The following is a 25458-nucleotide window of genomic DNA, read 5'->3' as shown; positions in this document are numbered from 1 at the left end:
AGTACTGGCTGCACTTAAAATTAACATGATTGGGGACATTAAGCGGAAGTTGCAAGAACGACGACGAAGAAGAAAGAGCGCAGCTTTCGTGGCGGTTCGGGTTACCCGTAGGTCGTAACTACTCAACGCCCTGGCGCTTCTTCGCCGCAGATTTAGCCATTACCCTCGAGCAGGTCTACAGGTGGAGTGGGCCGCTCAAGCAACGACCGAGCTGTACCTCAGCGTCTGGGAGCACTGTTGTACAAAAGGGTACGCGCAACCATCGCTGCAATGCCTCCTCGGGACTGGGAGATATATCGTGGTCATGTACACCCTGTAGTCGGGGCGGCCGAGATCGAGCTTGCTTGGATCCATGCTTCGAATCAGTCGGCCGAAGTGAACGGACGTGTCGTCGGCGCGCTCCGCAACCACCGAGACTGCGCGACCTTCACCGACCGCCCTTGACCGCCCTTGCCCGGGCCGCTTTCGCCGGGAGTCATATGGGTAGCGGCTTTCTCGCCGTTTCCCACCGACCGCCTTTTCTTCCCGGGACTTTTTTTGCCGCTCCCCGCGCCCCTACAGCACTGAAGCAGTTCGAACGCGGCTGCCCCTGCCGGGGCCATAGCTGCCTTGGCGTGTTTTCTACACCAGGAACCAAGAGCGCCAAGCGACCAGCTCTTCCAAGGCCCATGTTCTAAACGGGCGTGCAAAGGGCTTTCGACCAATTCACCGCTCTGTTTCGATGGAGCATTTATCTACCGCAACGTCATTTTCTAACGAGCAGAAGACGCAATCGGCGACGGAGACCACCGCGCGTTCCTCGACAACAACGAAGACGCCCGAGGTGGATACCGCGGGAGTGGCCGCCGATCCCCATCGTCGCCAATTTTCCCTCCCAACAACGAGAGGTAGACCCTCCGACCGGGGAAAGGATGGAGCAAGATGCTACCCCGAACATTTACGACTACAAAACTGACGACGACATAGGCGGCTGTTGGCAGTCATACATAAGCGACGCATCCGTGAAACGCACGCTAAGACGCAACCCTTCGAGAACATCTTGGGCATTCCGGACGCCTCCCAGCCTACCGTACGCAAGCGCAGTCGGAATCAGAACCTGCCTCAACTTCCTTTGCACGATGAAAAGATGTTTCTGCGGCCTCACGGAGGACTTTGCCTCGATAAGTGGACGCGCCCAGAACTCGCCAGTGCTATATGGAGTGCAGCCGGCTTGACCACCGACGATCGTCAGGACATCATATTCCGACTGCGACCTCAGCAGAACTTGGCAATCATCAGCACACCCCAGTCACACGTAGCCGGCGCATTGTACAAGGTGAGGGAGCTGAACCTTGGTTAGCGGGTCTATCCCATCACAACATATTTTGCGGCCCCAGACAACTCATGCAAGGGAATTGTTCCTGGTCTTTTGCCCGGTACACAGTCTTCCAAGCTAGTGGATGAGCTTTTGGCTCCTGGAACTCAAATACTTCAAGCACGAATGATGGGTCAAACCAACGTTGCGTTGGTAACATTTGAAGGACTTAAAGTGCCTCGCTATGTGCGTTTCTATGGTGCAGAACTCCGCTGCTAGCCCCATCGACTCCGCCAACTGGTCTGCAAGATATGTCACAAGCTCGAGATCCCGTCGAGATCCCGTCGCAAGTTCTGGACCCGCTCCAAGTCTCGGTCCCGATCCCGCGAGGCATCGGTGTGCCTCCCAGAGAGGCGCCCTCCTTCCCCATCTTCCCACAACCCTCCAAGAAGGCCCTGCAGACCAACGCCCCAGCCAAGGCGACCCTGGTTCCTTCAGGGGTGCAGGGGACCCCGGAGAAGAAAACAGCAATGGAGGCGCCTCGGGAGGTATAGGTCGGGCGGAGGGTCCCCCACGGCTCGCTCTGCCCCGTACATCTCTCTCTACCCCTTCCCCTATTACCAATTCGTTATCAAATCCCGATCCTCTAATAGAAATAACCCGCCTACGTCGTGACATGGAGGTGCGCTCTGAGCGCCTGCAAAAACAAATGGACGCGCTAGTGGCAGACATGAGCACTAGTATGAAGGCGGCTCTGGACAGGATGGAACGCCAAATGGAGGCCCTCCAAATAGGGATTACGGAGCAAGTGAAATCATGTATAGAGCGCACTTTCGCACGCATGCAAGTTCATGAGCTTAGCGGTAACAACGAAAGCGCGCTTTCCGACCAAGGCTCTCGGCCGCAACCTTCATATGTGGGCACCCGGCGCCCGCATCCCTATGCACGACCGCCTGCTTCCTCTCGCGATGATGATGGCGCCGCGTAACGCGGAGCAACTAGTGGTGTGGCAGTGGAATTGTAGGGGATTCCGCCGAAAACCAGGTTCCCTACAGCAGTATGTCGCCACATCCACGAACCCTACCGATGCCATCCTCTTACAGGAAGTCAATTGCACCCTTTTTTTATCCGGCTACAGCACGCTCTCGGGTATCTCTCCTCTTGTGGGAGCCTTAGTTTCGAAACATGTTACATGTCGCATGCATACCACTAACATTGACATTACTCACCAAATATTGGAAATAATTACGCAAGGTAAACGCAGCGAGAGTCTATTTATACTCAATGCATACAGTTCCCCCCGCTCGCGAACGCACTGTTTTCAGCACCTACTAACAGAATTTGGTAGGTTTGGACGGGTTTGTGTGGTGGCCGGCGACTTTAACGCTCCGCATACTGCATGGGGTTACGTTAAATCGCAGGCTAAAGGGACCCACTTATGGAATGATGCCATCTGTAACATGAGATACACACTACTTACCGACCTAGAGCACCCCACTCGGATAGGCAACAGCGTATCTCGTGACACCTGCCCTGACCTTAACTTCGTGCGCAATACTGGCCCAGTCATTGCGCACGGGCTTTTAGAGGAGCACCTTGGTAGTGACCACTACATTGTGACGACCACCTTGTCATTACGGGGTGCGCGCAGGCCCGAGCGAAATGTGCGTATAACGGACTGGGCGAAATTCAGGGAACGTCGCCAGGACCCACCTGAGCGCCAAGAGTACGAACGCTGGCTTGACTCTCTCGCACAAGATCTAGACGCCACCACGAGCACACTGCGCACCACAACCGAGACACCAGACATAGAGCCGCATTTACTTCATCTTTGGAACGCCCGCAGAGGGTTGACACGACGATGGAAACGACAACGCCTCAACCGCAAACTTAGGAAACGTATAGATCAAATTACACGGGAATCCCAGGAGTATGCAGAGATCCTTACGAGGAATAACTGGCGAGGATTTTGCGATCGCATCTCAGGCACATTGAGCACAGCAAAAACGTGGTCGATTCTTCGCTCACTCACAGATCCCACCACAACAAAGGAAAAAAAAAACATTTCAACAGCTGCACATCCTAATGCACGAGTACAGGGACGATGTCTCGACACTCCTCAGAGAGCTAGAGAAGCATTTCATATCCACAGGCCCGCCGCCGCAGTACTCTGACTATGCGCTCTGGTTCAGATTCCTCGGCGTCGGCTCGGTGGGTCAAATTTCGAGGCACCTGATTGGCGACCTCGTTGCCAGGAATGCCGTGTTCAGCTGGCGCCCAGGTGACCATGACTGATCTCGTTGGCGGCTTTTGATTGATGATCTTGAGCGTAGAGGTATGAATTCTGCCGCCAGCAAAGTTGCATCACGCCTGTTGGGAGTCGGTCACGATGACTTCAGCCTCTGTTTGGGAGAGCGCGACGGCTATGGCCGCTTCCTCAGCTTGGAGGGGATTGTTTCGGTTGAGCGAAATGCTGCTCCGATGTTTTTTGTTGACGACTACGGTGGCTGTTGTGGCTGCGCGTCTGCGGTAAGACCCTCCATCCGTGTATGCTGTAGAGGGTAAAGTTCCGTATCGCTTGTGTATGGCCAAGGCGCGGGCCTCCCTTCGCTGTGCGTGGTGCACTGGGTGCATGTTGCGAGGTAGAGGATGTACGGTGATGTTGCTCCGGATGGCATGATGACTGTTTCACAGTCTGAGGCGGCGGTTGGCTGAGAAGGGCAGGGAGCCCCACGCGTAAGAGGATGGACCTCACCGCTTCCGTAACCGTCAGCCTTGTTCACTGACTGGATAAATGTGCCTCGATCAGCTCCTCGGCCATGTTGTGCACTCCTAGTCGTAGTAGGCGTTCTGTGGACGTACGGGTCAGCAGGCCTATCGCCTGCTTATATGCCCTTCTGATCATTGTGTTGATTTTCTTGAATTCCGTCGCGTTGAGTAGTGCGTATGGAATAGCGTAAGTTATTCGAGACACGACGAAGGCTTGGACAAGCCGAAGCGTGTCCACCTCCCCCATGCCTTGGTTGTTATTCGCCGGATCATGTGGGTAACTTGTCCTGTTGTGTTCTTAAGCTTGTGAATTAATATTGCAATGGTGCGATCCGACTGGAAAACCAGACCCATTATCTTTACGCTCTGAGACGGGACGATGGTGCGTCCTTCCAGTTGTATATTGATTGTGGGTGAGTCGGATGCGTGCTTCTTTCGAGGTTGAGACCATAAGTAGCTCCGACTTTGGGGTCGGGAAGCGTACTGTCTTCCGCTTCGGGTACGAGCATTAAGCGCACAAGTATAAAGAAGACCTAACGAAAACCTTCTTGCACAAACACAAACGTTCCCCCTATTCCATTGTGCGCACAGCATGTAGTTGCGCGCATATATTATGGCACTTTAACTTAAAGCTATTGCAATCTGTTTCTATACGGTTTCAGTCATTAGCCCTCAGAAACTGGTTCAAAATTTTCGCTCCATGCCCACTTCGACCGTCGGTCACGCCACGTCACCAAAAAACATGAAAGCTCTCCATTTGGAAATTACTTGAACGCAATGAATTTCCACGAAGAAACCGAACAAAAGATGCGAAAAAAATGGATTTACGATTCTACACCTTTGTCGCCATTAGCCCTCCGCTATTATTGATCATACTTTTTCGGGCCGTGCCTACTTCGTCTGCCTGTCACGCAACGTCACAATTCTGCCAAAACTAACCACGTAAAAGTGACGTGTACGCACTAAAGATGTATTACTATTGCAAACGAGACTGGATTTTTTTTATAGCCGGAGACTGTGCAATTACGAAAGGAATAGCAGACTGCTTCCAGGCGATCCCTATTGTCCTGGATACTCGGAGCCGGCTATGCTCATGTCCACTGCGCAGAAAAAAAAACGGTACACAATGATGTGAGTGTGCTCAGGGGGTCTTGTACAGGTAGTGGCGTACTTATGACTGCTGAATAAATAAACAACAAATTGAGAGAGATGTTGAATTTTTATTACTAAGACAAAAAAAAGGTGCTTCATTTCCCATGATCGTCGTGCGTGTCCTGTCGTGTGTTGATTGTTGTTTCTGAAGCGTGTCATCAGCCAATGGGCAGGCTCGGAAGCGTAGGGCCTGGAAACGGAAGGAAGCAAAACATCGATTCACGCAAAACATTTGCTAGTCAGTTGGGTTAGATGCAAGAGTTTCTGCTGGGCGTGCTGTAACACGAAATTTACGGAGAGCTAGACGACATTCTTTTTAGCATTCATTGCAGAAAACATCCGTCCGATTCTTAGCTGATATAACCTAGTGGGTAACGCGCCACAGTTTTTGAAGTCCTCATTGTCATGATCATCAGCAGCAGCCGCAAGAAATAATATGTAACCCTCACCCTCTGCGTGAATAGCGTGGTGACGCTGAGACTAATGGTCAGTGTTATTTCGTCGTTGTTTTTTGTATCGAGAGGAAGCCTTAGCTCGAGGGTTCCGATCTGAATGCAAGGAAAAGGAGAAATCGTTTTTCTCGGCAACCACTGCATCAATTTTTCTTTAGATTTGTTGTATTTAAAGAAAAGTAGAAACCCAGTGACTGTTGGAAGCGGATTCTTTTTATTTAGGCCGTTAATTTTTTTAGAAACATTGTCGGAAATCGCGTATTTTCAGAAAACGAAACTACAATGTTTACAACTCTAACTCGGCAATGAGAAATGATATCAAAATTCTGTCAATTGTATTGAATAGTACATCTAAAGCGGACAGAATGAAGATGTTACACACGGCTTGGGAGCATACCATGGTTATGTGAGTATGCCTTTTGCAGAACCCTGGTAAACTTTGTAACAAATTCACGTAAGCGCTATATTTATATATCAAATTATCCGCTTTAGATTCTCTAGCGGATGTAATTGACAGTACAACGATAAATTTTTTGATGCGGAGGAACAGAGTTATAAGCTTCGGGCTTCCATTGTTCTTTAAGTTTTTTCTACGATGCAACACATTTCAACAAAAGGGGCCCAGGGGCCATCCCAGAAACACATTCCTGCGTTTTTCATGTATTTGAATAGGCGGCATCGGAGTTGGACCCGAGCTCAGGCTTCCTCTTAAAGAATATTTTGAAAGTTCCCATTTGTTGGGAATAGGTTGAACGTTTTTAATCGTGACATTCTTTCCGTGGTAACCCACCGCTAAATTTCATAGGGATGCTATCAGGGAACGTCCATGTTTCAGGGTGGTTTCTTTGCTAAAATTCAGTACATTGTGTTATGTTCCATTGATTTATTGCTTTTCATATCTTACCTAAGTATTTAGCTGGCCTTCAAGACAGGAACATTTGTTTTTTCCCTCTAATTTTATCGGAATCCAGGCCAATTCCACACTGTAGGTGCGCGCCATGTTTTAGCGGAAAACGAAATCAAATAGATTACGCGAACTACGTCTTCGAGTGTGACTGTGTGCTGGGATATAGACTATAGTGGGCGGGCTGACACCTTCGCAACCTTATCGCCCGTTCGACTGCTTCCTGCCGCTGTTCCAGCTTTGTTCACTGATCGATGGGGGAAGGTCTCTCTCGAGACTGGAGCCAGAAGAAGCCTACTCCAGCCGAACGTTCAGCAGCTCCCGCAGAGCATTCGAGGAGCCACGTGATCTAGATTCTGTCACATGTTGGTTGTATTCCCAGCTCGAAGGTTAGTGCGCCTCCGAGTACTCTGAGTTGGTGGGTGGCGCTCAGAACGAAGCAGGCGAAGGGGTTCCGAGCGCCGAATTTCCTTCCAGCCGAAGGCAAACCACGGCGCGATCGAGAGCGTGCCAGAGTGCTCGAAGGCGACGAGTCGATTGGACCATTAGGGATACACACAGAAAGGCCACGTCATGATTGATTGATTGATTGATTGATCGATTGATTGATTGATATCTGGGTTTGAACGCCGGAACGCAACAGTTGTGTTTACGAGAGACATTCACCCTGGTGTCTCAGGGGCCACGACGTTCTACTACTCAGAACGAGGTCGCTGGTTCGAATGGCGGCCGCCGCCGCCACATTGCGATGGGGGCCGAATGCAGAAAGGTGTAGTTTTGTGTACTTAGATTCAGATTCACGCAAAGCAACCCCGGGTGGCCTAAATTAATCCAGTATGCTATGTCTCGCATTTCAGCGTGCTGAATTTGGGCGTTAAACACAGTAATTTAACGCCGTAATTAACACCGTCCTCCTGCATTTCTTATGTGTTTGCTATTTCTACACATGTTACTTCCGTATATATTTATTGGCTGTTTGTTTATATGTGCCTTCTCGTAACAATGATATTGCTTTTTCCCCTGCGATTCTAAGTGTGTATCTTTATTATCTCTTGTGTTCTTTGATTTGACACTCTTGTATGCAATCTTTATTATCACTGCTCTCAAGCAGATGGTCAGTGGACGCAGTTAAGCCCTATCTTGAGGCTTTTTGTCCGCTGTCCGCAGTATCACTGCCTGTAGACGTTGATGTTGTAATAAACCGAACTTCAACTTGAATTCGATTACGACAGGCACTCAAACTCACGCGCCTTTAGATACATACTCAAAGAAACACACACACACACGCACGCGAACTGGGTCTCATTGGTATGAGGTTTAGGCGATAAACTCAGCACTGAAATGAAAAGCAAAAAAAAAAAGAAAACATTAGTTGCGCACAGAAGAGCTGTAACGCGGGCAAGACCAAGGCTCTAAGTTTTGCCTCTGTCTCGACAGAGCAGACTCACACTGAATGTCGAGCGTCGACTGGAACGTGGACCGAATGCCCATCAGAGCCACTTGAAGCGCCAGGTTGCCCTGTGCAGCCGTGTTCACGGCTTGCAGCAGAAGGCAGCCGATGCCCTGGAATGCTGTGACGAGCTGGCTCCCGGGAAGTTGACGCAGGAGGCACTGGGGCGTACGAAGGTGGCGAAATGGTTAACATCGTATTCGTAACTGCTACAGCTATTGGGGATTTCGTCGCTCTCCGGCAATGCTGGTTACCTTGCTTTTATCGAGCGTGACTTCTCATGCATGCGGCTTTAATAGCATCTTCCCCCATGATTCTGTCTCTCTCTCTCTCTCTCTCTTTCTCGCTTTATGCTGTCTGCTTAGACCCTTGTACCCTCTCCGTTTCTCCCTCTCTTTCTCCCTCTTTTTTCCCTACCAGAACGTTTTATTCTATTGTCACTAATAGGAAATATGACGCTTTATTCGTTAAACAAGCGTCGAATCGATGGAGAATGCATACATTTCTCTGCAATATGTAATTGCAGAGAAATTTAGAGAAAGCTTTATCTTGGGGGTTCCAACCTAAATATACGGGAAAGCAAAAATCGTTTTTGTCGGCAATCGCGGTGCCGAATTCAGTGAGGTTTGTTGCACTTGAATGACAAAGTTAATATCTAGTGACTGTTGGTGGCGAATGTTTTATTTAGGCCGTCAATATATTGATAAACATTGTTGAAAATTGTAAATTTTTCAGAAAACGAAAATATCAAGTTTACATCTCTGTCACTCCGCAAGAAAAAAAGTATCACAATTCTGTAAATTGCATCTAATAGTACATCTAAAGCGGACGAAAGTGATGTATTGTACATGGCTGCCAAATAGCACTAATGTCGAAGAGCACTAATGTGTGAGTAAAACCTTTACAAAACGCTTCCAAACAACCTAACAAATTGACGTAAGATATAAATTGATATGCGATGTCTTAGTGCAGAACTACGAACTTATAAACGTCGTGGTTCTATTAACGCGATAGCGTTGAGGGCCCCGTGTCCCGGAAAATACGGCGTTGGTGACGCCGTCGGCGCCGGTGGCGATGTCCGTATGCGAAAAGTGATCCTGAACCGCGCATACCGATTCACGCGGGCCCTCCGTGTGGAGCAGAGTCGTTACTGAACTAATTGAATCTCTGGAAGTAAAATTCGTCAGATGATTCGTAAAGTACGACTTTCACACGACGTACACGCATGACAGCGTCGGACTGTAATTTGAGTATACGAGAAAACATAATTTTGTCACTCGGGAACTCAAGCACAAACCCCTTTTCTTAGTAGGAGCGGCGTGCTTCGCTCAGTTCCTTGCAATCCCATCCAGATGGCGCTCGCTTACGCACGTCCGCGGCAGCGGCGGCGCCCGCCGTGGGGGTGGAGGAAACAAAGAAAGGAACCAGAAAGCTCGCCTTCGTGCATAGCGTTCGCCGCCAGCGTTTCCAGGAGAACATTACGGTTACATAAGCTGCAGTTGCCGGTAAGCATGAGAAGCAGTCAGGGATCGTCGAATGCTATCGTGTTCCACTCATAAATGCTAAGCTTAAGCGCCCTCCAAATATTTCTTTAAAAGTTACCGATATTTGAAAGCTGCTTTTAAAGACGTCTGGCCTTCAGTCACCATTCCGCTTCCAACCGTCAGTAGAATTTACCTTCCTATCTCAAGTGCAACAAATTACATTAACATCAGTCGAGTGGTTATTTCAGAAAAGCGTTTCTGCGTTATACATGCATTTGAACACGCGGCATCGGCTTAGGGACTGAGCTACAGCTTTCTCTTAAGAGTAACTGTCAAAAAACCTTCTCTCACTTTTTTTTTAAAGGAAGCTATCTCTTGCCCCTTCCCCCAACTTTCCGGATTCTGGCTTCTTCTGCGTTGTCGAGAAGACAACTTGTGCAACCGGCTGTGTGCCTATTCTTGATCAGTGCCCGAGAAAGGGTATGTGCTGCTGAGAAACGAGGGGTATGTAGACTTAAGTGTAATTAGATTAGCGTCGGACTTCTCAGAGCGTACGCCTCTCATTAACATCCTTCCTTCAACAATCATCGTACATCTCGTTCGTCTACGTGGCGTAAACAGCCAACAACTGCAGGAGACGAGGATCGCGCCACCGGTCAACTGCTGCTAGCTTGCTAAATCAAAGAAGTTCGCGGCATTTGCATTCCAACATTACGTTAGATCTGCGTGATTTTTGTAAAAAAAAAAGATGTTTGTTGCCTTCTGGGGCAGCCGTTTACTCCGAACTTACTGCATGAAGCCGTAAAGTCCTTCGAGGGAACAACAAAAAAATTATTTCGCGTTATTTCGCGCGCTTTAAAATCCGCGCCAAGTGCAGCGCGGTTTCGAACATTAAGCTCGAGACTAACATACTTCGCGTAAACACAAAGTTGACGCGTGAACAGCAGTTACGTTTTATGCGTTGCAAACAGCAACAATAGTGCTGTGAGCGGGTATAAGAGGCTGTGAGCTTTGAGAGCAGTCTGAAGGGGTGCAATTGAAAACCAGTTCACTTACAGCGAGGACTTGGAACTCGGACAGCATCATGTTTGTCTGCAAGAGAAACCGTTTAGCATGAATACATACACTGTAAGTTGGAGTGTACTAAAAAAACAACAAACGAAGTGACGTCAGCGCTGATTTGTATTGACTGCGACGCAAGGTAGCTCGCACGTGCGGGCAGCCCATGAATGGCCATTTGCATATGTGGTGGAGCTCCCACAGTAGCCAACGGTTACGCAATAGCCTCAATGCGCAACGAACCGATCTTAGAACAAACACGGAAACACGTGGCATCAACAACGTCACGCGTGTTTTTGGAGAAGTGTGTTACTCAAAAACAGCGCAACCGAAAGGGGACAATGAGACCTGGAACACAAACGGTGCTGTGTGTCCCCGTGCTGTTTGTGCTGTGCGAGGGACTCTGTCTTTAAGTAATATGGAAAACCATGAAATCGCCCAATCCTCCGCTCTTCAGTCCACGTAAATATAGGTGTTGGTTGCTGCTAAAATATTTTTACTCGCCCTCGACCTGGTACACATGGCGTTACTTTGTGCCTTCAACAGTGTGCTACATATGTATCCTCTTTTTTTTTTACAAATGACAACAGGTAATTTAATGGAGGACGGAGGCTCGTTATGCAACACAAAAGTGGCACGGCAAAGAGAACGAATGGGTGGATGGGGAGGGAGGGGCGAGGCCACTTCTTATGTGCCCACGTTGCGTCATCATGACGTCATGGCTGCAGCAACGTCCAGCCTGCGGGGTAGCCAGCTCTCGACAATTGGGCCTTACACTTAATTTGCAGACTTCTTTTTTAATGCACACTGGTGGACCGATACTCGCGAGCCATGAGCATGGAACGGAATCCGCGGTTTCCACACAATGGAATCAGCTGCGCGGATGTTTCTGCACGAGAGACAAATATGAAGTTCCACTTTGACTTTCTGTGTCCTTTTTTGTTTCTGTTCTTTTTTTCCCTTCAGCGAGCAAACAGTGGTTATCGTTTAGCAGCGGCATGGGAACACGACAGATTTAAAAATAAATAAATAATAAAAAGGGACAGCACTCAGTGCTGTGTGTTTTGCCTTCACTTTCTGTGTTGTGGACCCATCGCGGTGCTGCAATTATACACGTACGCTAGTTGGTATTCTTTTACATTGCCTCGCTGTAACCGACGTTGATCGGAACATGTGCGGAGAAAACTTGCTAAGAGTTCACTTGCATAGCGAGCCCCCGTCCCCCCTTGGCAGTACTGCATCAGTAAACCTAAAATTTCGTCACGACACGTGATCCATGTAGAACAAGCTCGGCAGCTTACCGTAGTCGGCGATCCAGCCGTGCACATCATCAACACGTCTCCAGAGCACTGGAAACATCAGAAGCAAGAGAGAAAAGTTCGCGTGAGTAATATTCTAAATTTACCGATTTATTCTGACACAAGCACTCACGCACTTGGTCTTCTCGAGTGACCATCGAAGGAAGAATAGAACTGTAGCTGACACCTATGAAAAATTTGGCTATAAATGTTTTAGGACGACTGAGTTAAGCATTTATGTCGAAATAATGTGCCAGCTGCGGCCGTCTATATCCTATAACCTTCTTCTTTTTTTTTTTTTTTACAGTGTGTGCGCATATGGGCAAACACGCTATTGCACTGCGTAACCCGGAGTGTCAAAATCTTTGTCGTCTGCACTCCGTTTGAGAGCGCATAAGTGTGGAAAGCAACGTTTTCCCACCGTTTTCTCAGCTAAATTGAAGGAATATTAGAGCAGTTTTAAGGCTATGCAACATGTCTCTCTGTTTAGAGCCACTTTACGTCGAAAGGTAACCACTGTACGTATCTCGCCGAGACCTACGTTGCCTATGTTGCCCATGGCAGGCAGGCCGATGTTGATGGAGCCATTGCAGGAGTCGTTCCTGATGAGGGAAGCCATGTTCAGCCCGCCCATGTTGAGGCCACCGAGGTTCAAAGCACCAAGGTTCAGCCCACCTAGGAAAGGAATGTTTAAGCCTGATGACATGTCTGTCATAAAAGAAAAAAAAAGAAGGAAAGGGGAAGGAAGGTGTCGTACAGATAATAATTTACATTAAAGACATTAAAAGCCATTTGTCTAACGGACAACAAGCCAACTACAGTAATCCAGCGCTCTCTGACATGGTTACAACCAACAAAGGAGCGCCTCAAGATTCAATACTCGGCCCTCTATTATTCTTACTTTATATACGTGGCCTCCCTAGCTGCCTTACTGACACTGAAGCTTTCTCATACGCAGACGACACATCACAATCCTTGCTACCGACTATCTATTATTTGACTACTAAATTAAAAGGTGTAAATAATATTTAAACTGGTGCCGACGTAACTCTCTTGATATTTACCCTTCTGAAACGTCATTCATGTGGTTTATTCCAGCCAAAATCCCCGCGATCCACTCCATCAAATAATTTCAACCACCACGTTGTTTAGGCTGTTTCTGAATGCTAATTTCTGGAGGTAACATTGGGCTCGAACTTAGCATACGCAAGTCATATCAGTAATTTAAAACGTATACCTTAGTCCCTGGCATCGGAATATTACTGGTTTGATAGCGTTTTAATACATCAACTTTCTTTACACTCTACTACGCATTTATTCAAACCCTCGTTAATTACTGTATAACAACATGGGGGAATACTTATCTGATACTTTTAACTCTACTACAACCTTTACGAAAGCAAGCTGATAAAATCTTAACCCATTACGTAGTTATGTTTCTGGGCTGCTTCGTGAACAGAGACTATGGTGTTAAGCTCGTAAATTAACCACGTAAATTATAATCTTTTGATAACCTTGGTCAAGGCACTTGGCGACCACTTTCCTGTAAATATCTTCTACAAGACATCTCTCGTTAATACAAATCATACTGGATTCGCTGCTCATAACAATTATTTTACTGATGATTGAAACTAATTACAAAAAACACTGCATACCTTGCAGCATTATCCTTTTGAAATAACCTACCGTTAAATATTAGGTTGTCCCCATCGTTACGGGCTTTTAAACAAGAAATATTTCTTTCTTTTCTGTTATATAGCTAGCCTGCGATATATGGTGCGTTAGATACTAATTCTATTTGCCAGCATTGCCATTTGTTGGGCGTGTTGGTAAACTGAAAGCATATTTAGCGCGAGCAAACAAGGACGGAAGGGAGACGACATTGTGGTGTCGTCTCCCTTCCGTCCTTGTTTGCTCGCGCTAAATATGCTTTCTATTTGCCAGATTCACGCTTGTAAGCTGTTGGTTTAGGTTGATTTTACAGCTTGTACTTTGCGGGTTACTTATGCATGAAGGGTTGCATTCTTTTTTTTTTAATGTATTACTTGTGGTTGAAAACCTAGTTGCTATTGTTGCTTTTCGTGTTGTGTGTTTTTGTGCATTATCTGCGTAGCTTTCATGCTGTCGCGGCTATGGAGCCTAGAACGTCTTGTAAAAAGGGTCAATGCGCTAGTCAGGGGCCATGAGACACTTTACTCCTGCACCCGTTGGTGTTCCTTGGAGGCAGGAAGACCAAGAACTGTGGCAAAAAAAAAAAAAGAAACAGAGTTGCAAAGCCGGCCCTTGTCAGACTTCCAAAGGGTGTGAGTTGTCCCTTATACAGAGCTGCTGTCTTCGAAGTGCGAGTTGCTCTAACTGGCGTGCATTTTGCGAATCTGTGTGCTGCTTTTCTTTTGCAGCGTCAGCTGTTCCTTTCAATTTTCACGCGTCTGTGTCTGACATAACCAAAAGATTCAAGGAATTTGAAGAGTTAAAGAAATTTCGGCGATGTATTGGAATTGAGACGGAAGTAGGATATCAAAAAGGGGGCGGGTACGCAAGTTAACCAAAAAAAGAGTCCCGTTGGCTACCCTACATACGAGCAGTGTTGTTAAAGAAGGAGCATCCATCACGAAAGAGCTTAACAGGGTACCGAGCTGAAAGCTCGGAGCAGATACCGCAGCAAAGGAAAGCGCAAAGTTGGAAGCGGATTAGGTGGGCTGACAAAATTAGGAAATTTGCGGGCACCAGGTGGGGTCATCTGGCGCCCGCAGGGTCAGTTTGAGATCGCTGTGAGAAGCCTTCTTCTTGCAGTGAACATAACTAGGATGATGATTAAAAAAGTGCCAAAGGAATGTCCTTCTATGTAACAAAACAAGAAAATAACACGGTAATGTTGATGCGAATTCTTGAATTGATTGGCACTAGGCCAAGAACGGGCGCCCTAGACTTGAGCCGCTTCAACAAGGGGTATTCTTTCCTGATGAAGACAAACTCCTTGCCTTGCGAATTCCTGGCGTCCCTTTGCGATCTCCAGTTACCCCTGTTTTGTGTCAGCTGACCCCATCATGTGCCCGCAATTCATCACGCCACCTAATTCTCTGCAGTTCTTGATTCGCTTCTTTTCCCTTGGTACTGATTCTGTACCTCTAATCGACCACCAATTATCTTCAGTAACAATTACGTGTCCCGCCCACTTCATTTCTTCTCATGAGCATGTTTTTTTTGCGAGTAATCAGCCGCGATAAGCGTAATCTTGTACAGACTCTAAAGCTGAGTGAAAATTATGAATCCTCTTTTCCTTGACGATATATTGACGATTACCTTTGCCTTCTATATGTGATTCTTCGGCCCTACTCTTGGACTTTGTCGGCGAAAGCTCTGAATTCTTTGTTCCAATCCAAATCTTTCAGACATGGTAGTATAAAATTTTTATAGCTTGACGGAGTAATTTTGCGCATAACTTAGTGACCCGATAAGGCAGGGTGGCAATCACATCACAACTCAATGTTGAAATAACGGAGTGTCCTACAAAAATTACAAGAGAAAACTGGTGCAGCGAATGTTCATCTACCATGGGAATGATTGTTAGTATATGTGTTTGCCTAATCTTAGTTCTTATGGCTTCAACTGTTCTCGTGTTATTCCGACTTATCTTCCTGAAATTACTAAGCATGGATAGCTGGAAAATTATGAATACCTTGGATCCGACGAATATGCGAGACTTGTGGTTATCCTTCATATGTTACCCCACCCTTATGTAATACCTCGAAAGGGGTTCTTTAAGGAAATAAAACGAAACGAAACGAAATTCAGTCACTGCCGGCCTGCGTAATCATTGTTAAGTTTGTTGCAACTTTAACACAATATTTCGTTATAAATTATGAATTTATAACGTCACAAAGTCACAAAGGTGTTTGAAGCCAGAAAGACGAAGCCTAGGCAAATTCAACCATGCCTGCTGGCGGGAGCGCCATAGTTTCAGTTCCCCGGACATTAAATTGCCAGGTCTTCTTCTACACTGTTCTTTTGCAATAAACTCTTTTCTTGAAATGACTTAACGGCAGGACTCAGACGCAAGTCTGGCCCAAGCTTACTCGGAATCTCACGAGACACTGGTATCAGGAGCAGAGGCAACAGGGCAGCGATGATTCCTTGAGGCGACCCATTCCTGTAGATGCCTTGGATGGCACACTGCGTAGTAGACACTGTCAGTATCATAGGCGCTATAACCCGCAACAACCTAAAAATTTGGCAACGAGCACCACGCACAATACCTTGCTGTAACTATTCTTTCTGCCTTTCCGTGCTTGAAACATAGTTGCACAGGGGTGTCTCCAATAATGAAAATTAAAAAAAATACGTCCACCTCTGCTATGATGACACCGAAATCAGCAAAATAATTCGTTATAGCGGATCGTGGGTATGGATTAAGGGCGAATATCGAAAGTTGTGATAAAATTTAAGATGATGTCTTCTACTACTTTGTCTTGTAAGTTTACCATCCGACCGACCGACCGACTGACTTCCTAGGCTTTTCACTTCTGAAAGCAGCGCCTCTCTATGGGAAATGCCGAAGTGTGATTGATGTTCGAGTTGGGAAAGGGGTTGTCCGCTGTTGTATAAAAGCTCGCTATAAATGACGTTCATACATAATGTCACTCTCAGTAGACGAAGACTATCCAAAACATCGCAATATGGTAGCGTTATAAAAAAATATTATTGGTTGCCGAAGTTGTGCACTGCAATTTTCGCATGACGTCATAGCTGTGCTTTAGTTCCTTGACGCTTCACCATTCCCCCCCCCCTTCCCCCCTTCGGCGCGTCTTTCAGTATAGCATCTCCTCGTTCACTTCGAGCGGGTTAGGCTTCCTAGCCTTGTTCCGATGTGTAAGTGCCTTGAAGCGAGTAGGGGGCGCCCAGTCATCGATGACGTCACATTGGGACAGTGGAGTCGCATGGTGTTGCGTTTCATACGAAAATAAGAAAATTAGAGTGTTTTAATAGTCTCTGGTCATCCCGCGACGCCTGAAGGATGACTTGCCCGTTTTGGTTCACATCTGAAAGAACGCGACAGCCTTTATATCTCGTAGGATTTAGAGTACCGACTAACCACCCGTTTGTGGTGTACCTAAATCTCAATACACATGCGTTGTATTTATTCATTTTTTTCACTCAGCCTCCCTTCGAATGAAATCGACGCGGCCGGGTATTGAACACGTGGCCTCATGTCTAGTGGCGTTGGGCTGTTGGATAATATCGGGTGGGTGCAGTGAGAGGGGAAGCAGAAAGTCGATATATGTAGGTAGAACTAACTGGAGTTTTTATAACTTGCGCTGAAAGTGCGCGATATAAACAGTAATGAGAAATAGCCCCCCTACAAAAAGAAAAGCTTTTGCATGCAGTGAAGTTCGCCAAGTCGTCTGTAGTAATGTGAAAAAAGCAAGAAACGTAACAAAGTGTCAGTAAGAAGGAGCGTAGTTGCAGGACTTACTCTGGTTATGGTCGTGATGCCTTGGGTTGTAGAACTTGTCTGAAGCGCAAAAAACATGGCAACAAGAAAATCGAGAACCCATTTGCGGATGTTCAGCGTTTTTGAGATCGTAAGTATAAGACAAAGTTAATACGGAAACGCCGCAACTGAGCAGTGGAGAATGAAAAAAAAATTTCATTCCTGCCTAAGTTTTGACGAATGTGGGAAATACACCACTACATAGATACCGACGTTACCCTGGCTGTCTTTCAAGCCCGAGGTCTTGGGACAGGAAACCCCGTCCAGATTTAGTTACGTGCGATAACTTGCGGCAGTTTCACAAAAGATGATCAATATATTTCCCAGGCTATTCCTGAACTCTACGTGCGCGGACCTTCGTCGTCAGCGAGCTCTCTCATGTGGTTACGAGTTCCCAGACAAGCTGATCTCGCTTCGAGCAGGTTGACATTGCTCTCGAAATTGTCGTAAAATAATGAAATTGTGATTGTCGAACTTTTCTGTTTGACAAACTTTCATAGGTCGCTTCGAACTGCATCGTACGTATCGAGTTAGTGGTCTTGAACTGTCTGACATTTCGTCTTAACAGGAAGCTTTAGCTCGGGTGCTCCTATATAAGTACGTGTAAAACGAGAATTCGCTTTTCTCGGCAACAATAGCACCAAATTTGACGAGCTTTGTTGCATTTAAAAGGAAAACATAAAATCTAGTGACTTTCGGTTTCCAATTTTCGATTTAGATCGTGAATTTTATAAAAAAATTACAAAAATCGAAAATTTTCAGAATACGAAACTATCAAGCTTACAACTCTCTAACTCAGCAAGGAAAAACGATTTCACAATTCTGTGAAGTGCGTCTGATGTACATCTAAAGCGCACAAAATTGATATGTTACACATCCATCTGCGAAAGTTCAGTAATATGAAAACGCAGCTTTCGCCGAAGCTTCGTGCGCGAAGTAATATATTCAGGTAAGATAATGATTGACACATTGAATTTGTCCTCTTTGAATGATCTAATGAATGCGGTTTATAGAACCGTGATATCTGTTTTTGACGCAGAGCTATGAATATCTATTCTTTTTCAAACTATCGAATTTTCGTAACTACTTCTCACAAAATTCAGGCCCTAAATTGAAATTCCGCTTCCAACAGTCACTAGCATTTAACTTTCACTCCCAAATGCAACAAATTTAATTAAGATCGGTTTAGCGGTTACATCAGAAAAAGAGTTTTTGCCTTTTACATGTATTTCAATAGGCCATGTCGGAGTTGGGCCCGAGCTAAAGCTTCTTCTTTACTCCCGCTTCCGTTGCCTCCATACAGTATGGCGCACCGCTTCAGTTCGGAACAGAACACCTCTGGCATGATGCCGCCGTGGGCTTGCAATACGTTACTAGGTTAACAGAATGGGCACCGACAGAAGATCAACACATTCGAAAACGGCACATGCTGAAGTTGTGCGATGAGCATGTATCTGCTTACCAAACAAATGAGTACATATTTACCGTAGAACGAACTTCGCCAAGAGTCCGACAAGCCGTTGAAATATTAACCTATGCGTTTTCAACGTCTGCTCGGACAGACGAAAACGTCTGATGCATCAGATTCGCTTTCAAAGGGTAAAATTTGGAAGAGCCTTCCAGGTAGCATTGTTAATGCAGTAGGTGACCGAATAATTTTCAGACAATTGCTGCAGACACTGTAAACCGATTTACAGCCTAAAGGTGTACATCGTGAAACAACTTAAGGCGTGCAAACGTGGACACAAGCATACGCAAGGACAGCCGTACTTCCTTTCACTAGACGACAGCTGAATAATTTCCAACTTACGCTTAATGGGCAAACTTTGATGTTTGTGAAAGAGCATAAATTCCTTGGAGTGATTCTTGGCCGCCAACTAACATGGGCATCACACATCCGCGCAATTGAAAAGCAGACCAATGCAGTAATAAACGTATTTCGGCGACTCACTGGCACAACGTGGGGGTGGATCAGTCCCTTCACTACAACAAGTTCATAACGCACTCATCAACCAAAGAATTGCTTACTCGGCACCTATTATCCATGGCTTATCACACACTTCTGAGGAACGTCTTCAAAGTTTACTAGCAAGTGGGTTACGAGTGTGTCTTGGGGTCCCGCAGGCTACCTCGAGTTCTTTAGTGATTCCCGAAGCTCGTCACCCACCATTTCCAGTCATACGAACGGTTGAAAAATGCGGACATATTTATCGCATCTTAACCCAACACGAGAAGCATCCATTAAACCTCGCGCTTAGCGAAAGAAACAAAAGCAAAATTCACGATGTGGTGCAAGAACATAAAGCATTATTACCAAGATTTGAATTATGCCAAGTGGATGTTAGTTACCCTCCTTGGATGTTAACAATTCCTAAAATAGAATTATCGGTCGACGGGATTATATCTAAGAGAGACATGTTCATTGTAGCCGCACAGCAACTGGCACTCTTCCAAATTTACTCATTATATCCCCAGTACATCCACGTTTATACAGATGGTTCGTCTCATAAAAATTCCTCGACTTCAGCATTCGTCATTCCACATTTAGCGCTAGAGCAAACATTTAAATTATCCCGAGAGACATCTTCCACCGTTGCCAAACTCTTTGCAATCCTGTGTGCTTTGCGTTTCATAACATCAGAAAAGCATTCGAAAAAATGGGTTATCTTTAGCGATTCGCAAGCCGCTCTCAAATTACTACAGAACAATAGGAAAAATTCTTTGAACACATTTCTATTGTATGAGACGCTCAAAGAACTTACAAAAGCAAGCGCAATGAAGCACGTAATTGCATTTCGGTGGATACCTGGCATCTGCAATATTCCTGGTAATACTGCAGCGGACGCAGCTGCGAATAGGGCACACAATAACACAGAGACAACCAATCCTCTCCTATTGCGTAGTGAAATCTGTCTGATCCTGAGACAGATTCCCTGTCGCCTCATCAAAACTACCTTGTTTGATCAGCAAACTAAAAACTCGGAGTTATACTTTATAGACCCATGTATAAACTTATCAGTGCCGGAAAATCTAAGAGACAACAGAAATTTTGAAACATTGGTACACCGCCTGCGTCTTGGTACCGGCCGTGGTTGCTCAGTGGCTATGGTGTTGGGCTGCTGAGCACGAGGTCGCGGGATCGAATCCCGGCCACGGCGGCCGCATTTCGATGGCGGCGAAATGCGAAAACACCCGTGTGCTTAGATTTAGGTGCACGTTAAAGAACCCCAGGTGGTCAAAATTTCCGGAGTCCTCCACTACGGCGTGCCTCATAATCAGAAAGTGGTTTTGGCACGTAAAACCCCAAATATTATTATTATTATGCGTCTTGGTACTGCATTTACGAAACACTTCTTGTACAGGATAAAACGTGTCTCTAGTCCGCAGTGTTCTTGTGGCCATACAGACGAAGATGTTCATCATCTTCTCCTCGAGTGCACGAAGTACGATCCACAAAGGAGGGTACTGCAAGCAAATTTGTTATATTAAACAGAAGACCATTCACTCTAAAAAAGATACTTGGGCCATGGCCAACGGCGGGCCTCCAGAAAAGAGCACTTCTTGCTCTGAAAATGTTTTAGAGGACACCAACATTTTGGGAAAATATAGTGTGACATTTTGTGTCAGGTGACCCGAATACGCTAAATGAGTAACATAAATGTTGTTCGTGGTTCATAACTGGTTTATGTCGTGATCGCAACTGTTACACAATATGTATAATTATGTTCTGTACTTGCAATGTATTAGATGTTTTGTGTGTTTTGGCTGTTCGAAATATCCGACTTTATATGTGCGTACGTGTGCTGAACTCATGCACAAAACTTTGCGATCCATGTACTGATGGACTGTATATTTTTTTATTCATCCAGTGTTCTACTGAGTGTCATATTTTGTGTCGTTATTCTCCCTTTTTACGCAAATTTTTGTCCTTTGCCAAGTGACAAGGAGTAGCCGGTGCCACCATAAAGGCGCCAACCTCTCCTAGTATTCATTTCAATAAAAAAAAGAGAAGAGAACCAGACAACACAAACGCCGGCGTTTGTGCTGTCTGGTTCTCTTCTCTCGCGTCCGTGTCTGCATGCCTTACCTTCTTTTACGAGGAGTCTTTGCCAACTAGCTTTACTTTCTGTAGTTCTAAGCTTAAGGTGTAATTTGCACCATTAATGGTGCTAATTGGTGTATAATTAGCACCCTTACATCCTTATGGATGTACGGTTGTGGGTCTAGACAGAAAACAACCTCAAGGGTGTTACCCCGTGAACGGTATATTTTGAATTCCATAGCTGGCACTGATGCAGTGGATAAGAAAAACCATGCGTGAGTTCCAAAGGAGTTGTTCTCGGGGCGAGGACCGTGTCAACTCCTATAGCCCACAGCTGTGTCGTACAGCGTGGGTTCATAGTCTGCGGGATCGCTGAGATCTGTTGAAGACTTGCTCATGCACCGATTCCTCCTCGTTTGTAAGCTCTCTGAGCTCGTGCGAGGTTTGTTCATCTGAAATTTACGAACTCTGCTTGATGTTTCTAAGACAAGGAGAGCTTCAGGGAAGTGAGGACCTGCATGGATTTACCGCACAGTGAGCATAGTCTATTCTGCTCAAGGGTTTCTTTCTTATTGTTATTGCGCGCCGTCATTCGTCACGCGAGTAACTTGAGCCTCCTCAAGTAATCCAACGAAAGTAGCTAAATTAACACAGGCGCTCGATGTTCTGGTGTTCGTTAAGTTACACTGCATTTAGCTGAATAATAGAGAGCAAGCTACGAATGGCGTATGAATGATACCCATAGCGTTTGCCTGAGCAAAAACAAAAAACAAAACAAGAAAGAATATAATACTAACATTGGCACTGCCGCAGAAGTTTGTAGAACCGCCAACACACTGCAAAAAAAAAAAAAAAGGAAGGAGAAGGAAAAGGAAGCGTTGCTTTGCTTCAGAGGCTGCAAGAATTTCGAGTATTCTCCAGAACCGCAAAGTGAAACATTAGTAAAATGACATGCCACAGTTGTCCATTTCCATTGGTGTAAACGTAGGTTCTAGATTTCTCATATTTCGATTCTCAGGCTGTCATTTCTGGTGAAGACGTTCGTATTCGATAGCAACAGCCAGTGTACCGGGTGTTTCTATGAAGTCTTTAAGTAATATTTAAAGATGGCCGTTCTAAAATAAAAGGACGGTTCTTTGGGAGACATGCTGTCAGCGCTGCCGACAAAGGAGTGGTGGGTGGTACGTGGTAAGTCCGCTGAAAGAAAATGTTTAAAACTTAGTTATGTATATTCGCATCACCCGTCAACCCATGGTCGCCACCACTGACAGCACGTTTCCGAAGGAACCGTCCTTTTCTGTAGAAACGGCTTTATTTAACTATTACTGAAAATCATTGTATAAATACGCGGCATATCCACTTCACTTTCAGTACATCCTGTTGAAGATGGGCTCGTTCGTTGCTAAATTAGGGGATTTCAGCGTTTCACATCCATTTGAATACGGAAGGGGCTATCTGACGTTTCTTAATAACATGCTTCAGAGCTATATCAGTGTGTATAAACTCTGTCCAAGAGAACGCTAGAAGAATATGCTGACACAGTGTCAAGATAGGACTCACGTTGCCGATGCCCAGTATATTGCTGATAGTAATGTTGACACACGAGGCTGAAAAAGCACAGAAAGAACAATTAAGACCACCCGCGACAATGCCAGCGGTTTTCTTGGAAGCACTTTTTCTTTGTTCCTATCTCTCTAGAAAACAGCGCAAAATGCATTTATAGATATTAAACAATGGTATAGTGGGTGTACGGTAGGCAAACACGCATTGCAGAGAGCGAAGCTGACGGACTAAAAATGGGGCATGCGTCGGATGTGTAGCCTAGGGTAAACGGGTATACCAAGCTCAGATATAGTGAAACGCTTGAAAAATACTCGGATATAGCGTGGGAATCACACCGCATACAGTGGAGCGTTCGCTAAAATCTTGGGCAGATTTCGGGAGGTGGCCATACAGAGACCCCCTGGCACTTCAGGAAATTTTGGCGCATTATAGTCTGCACGGCTGCTGCGCCATAAAAATCCTAAATCATCACTTCAGGAAATCGAGAGAATCGTCTCGCATGCAGCGTCGCTGCTTTAGATGCATGAAATTTGATCGGATTCGGGTACGTTTGCGAGAGTTGTATTTACCAGGACTGGCCTCAAAGACTCTCTGCGGCTTGAGAAACACTGGCGTAAAAGGGTCGGTACAAGAAATCGAATCCGCCTATCGTCTATAGTGTGTACTCACTCGCCGACGCTGAGGCTCCCGATGTTGTGACGGCCAAGAGCACAACGACGGCCAGAATGTAGGTGCAGGTCATGCTTGATTCCTTGTTCGGACGGTCGGCCAAAGTGCAGCGTCGCTAACCTCTAAGCTCGTAGTTTCCAGACACGAGATCAGACGACACTGGGAAGCCCTTTAATACCGAATATGGACTCGGCTCTAAGCGGATATGATGACGAGAGGATGGAGAGCCTTGCGAGAACCGTACGGGCTCTTTGTTTCTTTCATTTTCTTTTTAAATCCGGGTTACACACGGATCCCGCGTTCAAACGCACGTTGACGACAGGTGTAGCGCGTCGTACGCCTTGTAATATACGAAGTCATTACACGTGTCCTTGTTTTTCAGTGAAATTTATAAACTTGGTGATGCGCAGACGCTCGACGTTCGTTGGGCGTTAGCGACAAAAAATCAACAGGCAGCGCAGCCGGTTGAGGAGTGGCGCGTTTGCGTGCATGAGAACTGTAGCACCGTAGAACATACCGCGTTCGCTCGCATCTTAGGCTGCCTGCGATTCCAGGCCGACCCCCGAAATTGGGAAGGTGAGAAAATTGAAAAAAAGAATGTTTCCTTGAATATATGGCAAACGAAAACAACAACAACAAGAAGAAGAAGAAGAAGAACAACTACAACAACAACAACAACGACGACGACGACGACGACGACGACAACAACAACAACAACAACAAAACCTATATTTCACCCCCTACACACACACCCAACACCCCTTATGTAATACCCCTGTCAAGGGATTTTTAAGGTAATGAAATGAAAAAGGAAAATATTTGACTGTAAAAGGAACAGAACGTTTCTTTCTGTTTTTGAGGCTCATCCCAAGCTTTTACAGCGTTGGCTCGTCTACTCTGACACCGCTGGCCTCTGTTTTGATCGGCCGTTCCATCCTCCCAGCGAGCCCGGGACACCGAGCCGGAGCTGAGCCTGCTGAGCGGCGAAGGCCTCTTCAAGGGGCACCGATGTGCTGCCCCCTTTCGAGCCCTTTTCCTGGCGCTGGACGGGCTTTTGTGATCGGCCCTTCAACTCGCGACAACCTCCGGCCGCGGCTGACGCGATTATGGGCAACGGGCGGACGGCCTCGTCAATATGGTTTTCAAAACGGATGATTTGTGGCCAACACGGGAGTACCTCGGTCAGGAGAGGTTTGGGCAATAAACAAGGATACGGCCATCACTTGTCAGCCGCCCAAATTGGCATGTCGGTGTACGATCGGAGTCAGCGTACGCTCCCCCTTTCCCTGTTCGTTCCCAGTGATGTGCATGCGTTTCCGACAAAGCTCCCTTCGGAGGGAAAGGGCAACCGACCTCCGGATTGGTGGGACCTGACGTCATCCGTCTCCTGACGCCGGATTGGGAGAAGTGAGTGAACAATGACCACGCAGGGCATAAAAGGAGCAACGGACGGCGGCAGCGATGGATTGCTACAACTTATTCAACGTTTCCTGTACTACCTTGAATTTCATTGAAAATATGTAAATATAATCTTGTTTGTAAAACGTCCCGGATGTCGGGCCGAGCCCCACGTTCACTTACTCCTCCACGAGCAAAATAGATTCGACATCTTCGAGCCCCCGGTCGCAACACCTCGTTGTCAGTGATTTCTTTCCACAGTGAATTGTCCTCGCTTGCGTCTGTAGCGCGTTCGAAACTGCTCCACACTGAGAACGCCAGCACGAATAGCTTGGCGTGAATTTCATTCCATGCAGCCGCAATGTAGTTCGCTACCGTACTGAGCGAAAAGTACAGGCATATCGAAGGCATGTCGACGTCAGACTGTACGTCT

At 46.3% G+C, this 25458-nt stretch overlaps 1 protein-coding gene across 2 annotated transcripts; it reads right to left on the bottom strand.

Moving 5' to 3' along the window:
* Positions 1–5263: 5263 nt before the first annotated feature.
* Positions 5264–23812, bottom strand: LOC142590204 (uncharacterized). Of its 2 annotated transcripts, none has more exons than XM_075702115.1 (10): positions 23628–23812; positions 22956–23002; positions 22193–22231; positions 17336–17374; positions 15939–16035; positions 12404–12570; positions 11866–11913; positions 10562–10597; positions 8020–8182; positions 5264–5405 (listed from the first exon to the last, which is right to left on the bottom strand). In XM_075702115.1, the coding sequence occupies exons 1-10, from the start codon at positions 23698–23700 to the stop codon at positions 5374–5376; spliced, it is 741 nt and encodes a 246-aa protein (XP_075558230.1). In that variant the 5' UTR covers positions 23701–23812; the 3' UTR covers positions 5264–5373. The 2 variants fall into 2 exon arrangements, with proteins under 2 accessions (XP_075558230.1, XP_075558231.1); XM_075702116.1 differs by having other exon boundaries at positions 12404–12537; positions 23628–23811.
* Positions 23813–25458: the final 1646 nt, after the last annotated feature.

The sequence above is a fragment of the Dermacentor variabilis genome, chromosome 8, assembly GCF_050947875.1.
Source record: "Dermacentor variabilis isolate Ectoservices chromosome 8, ASM5094787v1, whole genome shotgun sequence".
Classification (NCBI taxonomy): domain Eukaryota; kingdom Metazoa; phylum Arthropoda; class Arachnida; order Ixodida; family Ixodidae; genus Dermacentor; species Dermacentor variabilis.
Note: the sequence above shows the minus strand (reverse complement) of the source record. Positions and strands in the feature narration are given on the sequence as shown.